The 10,908-nt window shown below is 43.9% G+C and overlaps 1 protein-coding gene across 9 annotated transcripts in view; it reads right to left on the bottom strand.

Annotated features, from left to right (window-relative positions):
- Positions 1–5,118: 5,118 nt before the first annotated feature.
- The window catches only part of WDR7 (WD repeat domain 7), a 360,496-nt gene continuing 354,706 nt past the window's right edge, over positions 5,119–10,908 (bottom strand). For all 9 annotated transcript variants that reach the window (XM_043558949.1, XM_043558946.1, XM_043558954.1 and 6 more), the window contains one exon: positions 5,119–7,860. In XM_043558949.1, coding sequence (XP_043414884.1) covers positions 7,657–7,860 — 204 coding nt within the window. In that variant the 3' untranslated portion in view covers positions 5,119–7,656. The remainder of the gene's footprint in view (positions 7,861–10,908) is intronic.

Raw genomic sequence — 10,908 nt, 5'->3', positions numbered from 1 at the left:
CCCACCAGCATGTTCCTTATTGCTTGGTAAACACAATGTCCTCCGGCCTCTCTCACAGGGCAGTCATCTGGTGGGTTTCTGACTTTACATATCATGTCTACTCTGGCACTCTGAGCTTTTTGGTTCTTTCCTCCACCATCTGCCAGGACAGTTCTGGCATTTCTTCTTGACTTGTATCGGCCTTCCTTTTCTCCAGGCTGAGCAGTGGGTTAGGCCCCTTGTGCCTGGTCCTTGCCAGGGTATTTAACCCCAGTCAATAAACTCTTTCTTGTCTCACTTTATATTCTGTCTCCCCTTGACATAGCGGCTCAAAATCCAGTCCCAGAATCCACCCAGTTCCTGCAGGTAGATGTTGGCTCAGTCCTACAGCCCCTTGGGGATTTGGTTCTTTTCCTCCCCTAACAGGACCAACACTTCCACACGCGGTGGGCATGGGCATGTGTTTTTTTGCAAGGAAGAGGCCTCTGCACTGTCTTCCAGCAAAAGGGAAGTATTTGCTTTAAATAAGAGAGCGGTGGGCCACTTAGGCAGGTTTACTGGAATCTGAGGATTCAAGGTTGTTCAAGTGCATCAACCCAGATAGCCCCATCCATCTCAATTAGGGCTCTGACCTTGGGGTAGCAGACCTTTGGAGGCCAAGGCTTTAGCCTCCTGTGGAGTTCTGCCTCACAAAACAAGTCCTGGGCCTGATTCTCAGCTTACGCTTGGCTGCAGAAGATGAGGCTTTGCTTTAGATCCTGCCAAGGAGTCTCTCCAGCTTTCATACTTAGCCTTTAATTGGTGATTAATCACCCTTAGCTTTTCATTGTCTTTTTCTAGTGTGCCCAGCACAGCCATCCAAGTCCATTGTCTTCATAATTTCTATCTTCCCTTACTTCTCAAATGCCTGCCACACCACACCCTCTAGCACATACACTTCCATCAGTACACTGTCCCAATTCATCATTCAGGAAAGTTTTAACGGTTGCATCTGTGATCACCTCCTGCTGCTGAAGGGGTCCTCCTTGCTAACGGCTCAGTGAGTGACCCAGTTCCCAAATTCCCTGTTTGTTCTCCAAGATCCTGTTTTCTTGTCCCACTCTTGGTCCCAGCTGTCCTGGGTTGGGTTTTCTGGGATGCAGATCTTGAGGTGGAAATCTGCACATGGGATGTGTATGGAACGATGTTCTCAGCAGTCACACTTAGGGAGTGAGGGCAGCTGAGTTCAGTGAGGGCTTCAGCCTATCCCGAGGGGAGTGCTGGAGCTAGGTGACCCTTCAATGGTGTTCTCAAGTGGAGCTTGGAGCTGAGCCTTACAGCTCCTTCTGGAACAATCATGGATGTGGTTGCCCCCAGGATGGGGAGTGCGACCATGGGTGAAAGGGCTCCTGGGTTGTAGGGAATCTCCATGAGATGTCAACACCCCCGGCAGTTGGAGAATAAATGCTTCAGCCCCAGGGTGGGAGCTGGAGAAGGGGCATCCGGGCACCATTTGCGGCCAGCATCCCACACACCATGCTCCCGGGAGGCTAGAACACAGCCTCAGGGGGATGCAGAACTTATTTTTAAAACAAAAATAACCCTTTTCTTTTTTTTTAAAGAAAATGAGACCCGGAGAAGTAGCAACAGTCAGAGAAATCTTTTATTAGGGTTTTTGCTGAATTTTTTTGTGTTTTTGCCTTCTAGCTCTCAAATGTCCTTTGGCTTAGATGTCTTGTTTTCTGTGTGTGCAGTAACAGCCGCAGGTGAAGAGCCACCTGGATCCCCAGTAGTGCCCACCGGTGCCTGTCAGGTTGCAAGTCTGAAGTAACTCATGTCCGTCCAGATCACACACTACTTTGGACATCCAGAAATTCCTACCTTAAAACATCCCTTCCATCCTTCTAATTAATTTCTATTTGTTCTTCAAGACTCGGTCCAAATACTTCCTCTCGGAAGCCCTAACTTGATACTAACGTACGAGAATGAATCACTTCCAATGTTCTCATCGCTCTTTCCCATTTGTTTTTGGCACTTGTTCCATAGTGTGGTGGCCTTTGCTAGCCTGTGAGTTCATCAGTGGGGAAAATAGAATATAGAACCTATGTTTGGCATATACTAAGATTCAGTAAAAGCTTGCAAATGGATAAAAATGTTTCATTGCAGGATCTTCCAATTATCCATAAACTTATCCAGAAATCCATCAACCACTAAAACCTCAAGTGCCACTGGGTGGGTAAAGTTTTAGACCATACAGTTCACATTTGGGTAAACTGAAGGGCTCAGTCATTTTGATACTAGTCAAAACAAGATGTTGGCAATAGAACCTAAACCTTCAGTTTCCTGGGCTTTGGGGATTCCATGAAACCTACCTTATACTTTGTCCACAGTCTTGTTCAATTTTCATAGATGTATATTTTGAAGATATTCATATAAGTAATCAAAGTCATCCTGGATGCCAATGTGAGTCTAAATTTAATATGAACTACTTTCTTTTTGAGGATTCAGTTATAACTTCCAACACCCATAATCAAGTGGTCCCATCCACTGGCATGTATTTTGGGACTTGTCAGTGTCTGCAAGTTTTAGGGAGAAGACAGTCACACACAGCAACATGGTGAAGGACCTGGTGAATTCAGGGAGAACCACACAGGCAATCCTTTGGGTAAATGTCCAGACCTATTATTAGAGTCCAGATAGAGATAAAGACACAAAAGTCCAACCATTTTCCAAAGAACACAAATAATTTCCAATCTTGTTTATGTTCAATAAGGAAGGACTTCTACACATCTACTAAAAATTATCATCTCACATGCTTACTATGTGTCACTCTTTTTTTTAGAGTTTATTTCGAGAGAGACAGAGGAGAGGGGGAACACACACTGGAGGGGCAGAGAGAGAGGGAGAGTGTCTGCACGGAGCCCAATGTGGGGCTCAAACTCACGAACTGTGAGATCATGACCTGAGCCGAAATCCAAGAGTGGACACTTAACTGACTGAGCCACCCAGGCACCCCACTTGGTGTCATAACAAGCCTTCTACAGGCATCGTCTCATGGATTTAACAAGTGCAATACAGATTTACTTGATAACCTACTGCAAATCCGGCGTGTGCTAGGTTCCTGCCCTTCTCTGGGAGATTCAGAACACTGAGGACTCTTGGCCTCAGTATTCTGTCCTCCTTTTGAAACATAAAATTTTAAATCTCCAGCCAGACCTATCTTCTCAGAACAGAGTGGAATTTTTTAATGAGAAAGGGCATACAAATTTAGGCCGTATTTTCACTGTTATTGTAATGCACAATTAGCATATGTTTACGGCATGCCTTCTGTTGCACCTGCATGAGAAAACAGGGTTAGATACTTAGAGTACTCAGGAGTCCTTTGTCCTGAGCTTGGCTGGAAGGTAGGGTCACCCTTCGACTTCATTTTCTTATCTGTAGGAAAGAAAAGAATCTGTATCCGTTTGATGGAGGCATCTGTCCACAGAATGAATGGATCTAATCTTGCTGGTAAGAGTGGAGCGAATTGCTAACCTTCTTCCTAGAGATGTGTCAGCCTCTCACTCAGCAGGGCACTAATTAGAATACTTTTATTAGTAATTTGCTTAAAGGGACTAGGGCAACTAGAAACAACTCAAGTTCAGTAGGCACACGAACTCTTTTCTCATGCAAATAATGATCCAAATACGAAGAAGGGTCTAAGATTTACCAGTCCATCCTGGCAGGATCAACGTGAATCCAAAAATCAAGATTCCGAGATGTGCCCCCCAAACGGTGTAACTACTCAAAAAACGATTCAGGTCTTTGAAAAAAATGTACAGAAACAAGAAGCCTAAACACCTTTTTAGGCATTCGATGTTTATAGTGCTGCCTCGAGAAAATGTAAGGTTTGATTAAAGAGGGATGATAACCTCCAAGCACACGTTGTGAGCTCGGTTCATTTAAACAACAATTACAGGCACACACCTCTCTGCCGTCTTTCTTTTGTTTTGTTTTTTTTTGTTTTTTTTTTTTAGTTTGCAAACAGCAAAAAGAACTGAACATCTAATTTTTGAAATTCTTCTGGCTTTTCTTTCTGACCTTTGGTATTTGTATGTATTGACGATCTCTAAACCATTGTACAAAAACACCTTGAAGTGTCAAGCTTTAAAAATGAGTCTTCTTTTCTCTTTCTCCTGTGCAGCTTGGATTATCTTGGCCTTGTCAAAATACATTCTCTAGTTAGAGGTTGGAAATATTTCCCTCCTGGCTCCAAAGTATTGATTTTCTTCAACACTCAGCTCTGTCAGTCAGCCGAAGGGGTGAAAGGTGAAAGTTCATCCAGCACTGCTTGGCTTTACCTTCCTATTAATGTCATGCCCTTTCCACATTTGATCAGTTTATGTGATCACCAATCATACAGGACCGGGACTGCCCCTATTTTCCCTATAAGGACACACTTAAGCCACCAGGAGACGTTAAAGCAATTCCTGGGATGGACACTGGGCATCTGAACAGGGCTGAAGATGTGGCAGTCAGTTCCCTTCATGTCTATCTATCTATTTCTGAAGGAAAAGTATACTGCTACCTGATGACTGGTTCAGTTTAAGCTGTTCTACATTCTTATGTGAAAAGGTAAAGAAGCACATTCGCCACTTGTACGTATAACCCTCTCTGAGCGACGATGACCTGTTTTGTTACTGTTGCTTTTTCTGAAAACCAATTGCATCCATTACCCCAGGGATTCAAATTCAACTCCAAACCGACTCTTAAAGGAAATGAATTTAATCATCTCCGTCCATCGCCCCCCATCCATGGCAGTCAACCACGTCATCAAAATCTGACGGAATAGAATACGGTACAATTCAGTCCGTTTAGGAGCAACTTGAGGTAAAGATAAAGGAACATGCATGCAATTCCCTTGCCCAAACCACAGAGGGTGCTGTTGAGTTGTTTCCCTCACACTTTGGAAGTGTCTTTCTTCCTTCTGGAGTGTTCTACTGTCCTTTGTGACAAGTTAGCCTTTCCTGAAGCTAGCTCTCCAGGGAAGTGAATAATTACATAGAAATACAAGGCTTAATTTGGTACCCGAGTAGGCGGGTGGGGGGGGAAGGGGTATATGGATTTCAACTGAGAATGTTTTAAGAAGAGTGAACAATGTTTTTAATGAGAAAAACAATCTTCAGTACAATTCAGTTTTATTTAACACACATATGTACACAGGGGCGTTCAGCACATATAGGATCTATTAAGTGGCAATGTCTTGAGAGGCAGACATTTTAATTCACTCGCTGTACACAGTTCAATCACTGCATTTTAAACTACCAGTGAAGCCACGTATGTCTCCACACGTACAAGGATGGGTCCAAATACAGTGCCACCGAAATCAATACAACACTAAAAAGCATACACTGGGATGACGATACAAAGTTTACCTCGGTGCTGAGAAGTCTAAGCTGCGATGAAGTCTGGGACTAGAGTTGTCAAAATAGCCAAGGGGAGATCTGTGTTAACAAGAATGCAAATATTCACTCAGCAGTTAGAGATGTCGAGCCATCCAACATCATCCACCCAAGTTTTGTAAGAGTGATGTTCTACTGGCCAACGATGTTGGCTGTCCTTGCAGGCAGAATGTGGGACAGGCTGGCCCATGCTCACTGCCCAGATTGTTTTTACCCCAGGCCCTCACGGCTCTGCTTTGTTCCAGATTTCTGCGGAGCGGTCCATCGTGTATTTGGTGGCCTGCCTACCATCTCACATCTTTTCCCCAGTGCATTTTGTTTTACAAATCTCTCTATACTTTTACTTCATCATTCCAAAACAACTTTGTAGTCTAGAATAAATTAGTCCCTATTTAAGTTTACCAAGTAAACACGTGCTGGGTATCGAGAAGACTCAGGAGCCCGCTGGAAAAACCATGTGCCCCTTTTGTTTACCTCAGGTTTCTCTATCTATATCGAACACAACAGCATATTCACCAGACAAATAGAGCCTACGCTGTATATAGTTCTTTGTTTCTTCCTTGGAAACTACATATATAATCTTTATAAATACAATGTACATGCATGTGGCATAAATTCACTTTTGAAAGAACACCCAAAGTCTAAAACCAACGAACAGGAGAGGTTTGCCACCAATGGAAATAACGTACTTCGTATCAATAGGAAAGAGACGTTCCGGTGGTCTTAATTTCTTAACATGTTCTTTAAAAATCTGTTTCAGTAACAGATGTATCTGTTCCTGGACTGTGATCCTTTTTTTTTCCCCCTAGGTTACATAAACTCTGACAATATACGCTTTTCCAATTAAATGCTCCCATTATCATTTTGGTTCCTCTGTAAACTTCGCATCTTTTCTGTGAATAAATCATTTTCTGTGTTTGCACTTAATAAACCATTGTGCCCACCTAACCAACCAATCAACAACCAACCAAACAACCAAATCCCCAGCTATGTACAGATCAAGATTTGTTAGGAGCAATTCATACAAAATATTATTTTGTGGATTTTTCTTCCCATTACTGAGAATCAGCATAATTTGACATAAGAAGAGAGCAACCCACTTAAAGCTTACTTGGAAGTGTAATGAACACTCTCATTGCAATGTTTGCTCAAATTATTTGAGAGCCCTCACATTTTCTACATACTCCTGAATGCTTGTGTCTTGGGTACCATTTTTCTAGGATACTTGTGTAAAAGAAATGCTGTCTTAGTTTTCCTTTAATTGATCAGTTCAAAGGCTGAATTGTAACTATTACATGATAACTGACGTAGGTCGTAGGCATGGGAACTGTGGGTCTGTAAGGTTTCTGGAGGGAAGGGGTAAGGTCTTTCTTGAAAGGACCTCTAGTAACAGACACAAGGGACTTCTTATTTAGGTATATGCTATGCTTCCAAACTCGATTCTTTATTATAAAAGTCCATTTAAGAGATTATAGTGACTGGATAATTATATTAACTAGATCATAAATAGTGATGATTTTTATTTTAAACTACTAAATATATTATTAAGCAGGATATGGGCATTTTAGAAGGCTGTCTGGGAAACTTTTTTTTTCTGTATTTTCTTTTTTTAAATATATTTTCTCAATGATCTCAAATCTGTTAGGTGTTAATCAAGAAGCAAGGGGTTAAACCCTAGGAAACTGGATTGAAGAGCTTCCTAGCAATCATGGGGCAAAAAAAACCCAAAACACCCAACCATGTAAACACAGAATCTTTTTGGTAAACAATGTATTTTAGGAAATCCAAAGGGAAATAACTTCGCTAATTAGGACTGCCACGTTACGTCAAAACCCAATGTCAAACGACCAGGGTCAAGCAGCACTTCAAGGTGGGGTTTAGCTCTAGGAACATGCTGATCTGGGCTGGGAATGCAATCACAGTGCTTCTGTGGAGACTTCTGGTGCACCAAGCCACAGGGGTGCTCCTAGGGACCGCGGGCACCCCCCACCCCCCAGGGGGGAAAACGACCTAATGTCCACACAAGGGCCGCTCCTGCAGGGCGGGGTGTGCATGCCTCTGGATCACAGGGGACACGACACGGGCGGGGGGTCCGCCCCCCGAGGACTGTGTGGAGGTGACACAGCCTCGGCCGCGCCCCGGGGTGACACCGGCGTGGCAGGCACTGAGGAACGATCCGGGTGAGTAAGGACAGAGGAGTCTCGGCCTCCAGAGTGGACAGGGCTCGGATGCGCGGTCAGGGCAGCGGCCCCCAGCGCTAGACCATGAAGCGATGTTCCTTCCCGTCGTGGGCCATGAGGATGACGTTGCGGTTGGACGTCCAGATGAGCCGGGCCAGGCGGAGGGCGTTGTGCGAGCCGGGCGAGGCGGGCTGCACGGGCGGCACCTGGTAGGTTTTGATGCAGCGCAGCTGAGGGGCCGAGTTCAGCATGCCGATGCTTCCCAGCAGCGATGTGTTCATCTGGGGGGACACGGGGACACGAGAGCACGCGCGTCACTTACAGAACCCTCTCCCTTCCCTGCCGCGCGTCAGGGTAGAGTGACTCACGCCTCGGGTCACTCTCTGCCGGCTCCTGACTCCGGCTTGGCTGAGAGTCTGTTCTCAGCCCGGGCCGGGCGCCTCTCGCGGACCCGGAACCCTTGCGATGCTGTTACCGTGAAAGCATCCGCCCACAGGAATTTCACTCCGTGGGGAGCACCCGACAGCAGGAAAGGCCATCAGTCTTTGAGGAGGGGGCTAAATTCCCGAAGGTAACTGAACAGGCCCGGCAGTCTCTGGCGATGGTGGGCCCTTCCCGCGTCGCCACGGTGCTCCCCGCAGCCGGGAAGGACAAGTCCACCCAGACTCGACTGGGGACTCACGGCTTGTTCAAGGAAAAGCAGCAAAGTGGGCACATGCCTGGATCAAAGCTCAAAACGGAACCCCCTACCCCCTCCGCAGGTACCCACACTTCCCTCCTCACCTGCTTTCTTACGGTATTCAGTCTCTGGAAATCTCTAGTTCATTTCCAAGGGGAAACTGAGAATCAATTGCATCTTAACACTGTATCTGTGGCTCACTGTTTCACTGCCACGCTGAAGGCAGAATACTTTTAACACCTTATTGGCCATATGTTTTTAATCAGCTGATTTGCTTTTGGGTGGCTTTTGGGGATTGGATTTGAATGTTAAGTTCTCTTAATCCATCCACATTGGTGAAAAATAACATGGAAATTACGGCCCGTGAACAAACCATGCATTCCGGTCAAAGTGTGAATACTAAATGGCGGGTATCTCAGGGAGCCTGAGCAACGGGGTCACAGGAATCCGGTAGATTCTACATACTACTTGACGTCTTTTTAATACACATCTTTTGTGCTATTGCAAATCACATGGAAAGCGTAGAGCACGTAAGAAAAGAGGTCTCAAAAATATTAGTCTTCTTTGCACTAATTTTCATTTCCAACTCTTCTCTCCAGTATAACCATCGTCTAAACGCAGAAGATTCTGGGGTTTTTGTGTGAAGCATGCAGATTATGGACACAAATGCTTGACACACGAAACCTTGGCAAATCCTAGGACATTTAAGATGTGTTATTGCTGATATCATGCTCTGCATTTGGATCAGTGCAAAATATAAGCCATTCTTTTTTCTGGCCCTTCTCAGCAGCACGATGGTGTCAGAGGGCGTAAATCATGGCATCTCTAGCAGGATGCATGCAGGCTCCACTGACATTTTCACAATTTAAATCATCTTGAGTAATAACCCTTTTAAGATGACTAATGTTACTGATTTTCCTGCATTAATAATAGTGCCGAACACAACACAGAGGTGAAAAAAAATCACTAGTGTACGAGGTCACATTTTAAAACCAAATGTATGGTTATCATTAACTCTTTCTGTTAAAGTTAACATTTAAAGTCAGACAGTACCTTACTGTCCTTCTCCAAAAACTTCTTCCCTTGCTTCCTTCCCTTTTCCCAAGAACTCCATACAAGACAAAAATCAATGTCTTGTTGCTTTCTGAGGGTTCCCAGATATTTTATATATGAATAACGGTGGTGAGCGTGATTTGATGGCTCTCGCTTGTACAGAAAGTAACAGTACATGATAATTGAGTTCTTTAATAGAACAGATCCAAATGACCCAGAAAATTGGTGGTTAAAATTAACTGGTATCAACAGGCATACTGTGTTTAAAAAAAAAAAAAATCTCATTTCTCAATTGATAAATAGCTACAAAGGAGTTTTCATTCTTTATGGATTTTCTATGAAAATATGGGTGACGCCTGAGTTCTGCTGGTGGCTCAAAATGCTAAGGGTGCCCAATAGGCTCAGACACTTCCTTATTTTTACTTCTTTCCTTCAAAATTTAGCCACATAGAAGAATTGGGTTGAGGGCCAAAGAGAGAGGGAGAGAGTACCTTACAGAAATGCTACCAATGGAAAACTTCAACAAGAAGTCCATCATTGCGCCTGGCATCTCCTTCTGAGCTGAGCCATCCCATGAATGACTGATAAACCATTTGATAAACTGATGGATAAATGCCTTCGGAAGGGCCACACAGCCTTCCTGCGGTAGAACAGCTGAATGAAATTCCACACGGCGCAGCACTGTTACAGCTGCGTGCCCCTGGAAGGACGAGGACCTCAGGGTCACTCTAACGTGCTGTTCCTCAGACCATCCTTACCCTGTGACCTCTTCTGAAGACAGATAACCTGAAGTAGGAAGGGTGAGTATTCATCTTCCCAATAAGCTCAGCCAAAGAACGCTCACTGAGACAATGAACCGTTTTGTTATTGGATATTAGTATTTTCTTGACCAGTGACAGGCTTACAAACTATGGGAAAGGGCAGTTTGAGCCTCAAATGAATAAAAACTACCTGGGATTAGAGTATTTTTTGGTAACACTGAATTTTTTCTTGATTACAAGGACAATAAATACTCATTGTGGAACATTTAAATAATAAAGAGAAGTAGAAGAGAGAAAGCAAAAATCCCCCCAAATCTTACTTCCTAGAGACAATCACTAACATTTTGGTAAACTTCTTTCTAGACGTCCAAATATATGTACATGTAAGAGGCAGATTTAAGGAGTTTTACGTAAATAGGCTCGAATTAAAAGGCAGTTTCACAATCTGCCTTTTTCATTCAACAAAACGTTGATGCTGATGGCCACAGATTTATAGCATCCTTTAAAAAAAATTTTTTTTTAATGTTTATTTATTTTTGAGAGAGACAGAGAGAGACAGAGAGAACGTGAGTGGGGGAGAGGCAGAGAATCCAAAGGGAGACACAGAATCGGTAGCAGGCTCCAGGCTCTGTGCTGTCAGCCCAGAGCCAGACGTGGGGATCGAATGACATCATGACCAGAGCCTAAGTCAGATGCTTAACTGACTGAGCCACCCAGATGCCCCTACAGCACCCTTTTTAAAGGGCTGAATAGTGTTCCATTCTATGACGGAATACATAAAAATAAGTGAAACCACTATCCATCTAATTTATTTTTAGCATTTCTGAAAGAGGATA

Source organism: Prionailurus bengalensis, chromosome D3 (assembly GCF_016509475.1).
Source record: "Prionailurus bengalensis isolate Pbe53 chromosome D3, Fcat_Pben_1.1_paternal_pri, whole genome shotgun sequence".
NCBI lineage: Eukaryota > Metazoa > Chordata > Mammalia > Carnivora > Felidae > Prionailurus > Prionailurus bengalensis.
The sequence above is the reverse complement of the archived record's forward strand: the minus strand, read 5'-3'. Positions and strand labels throughout refer to the sequence as shown.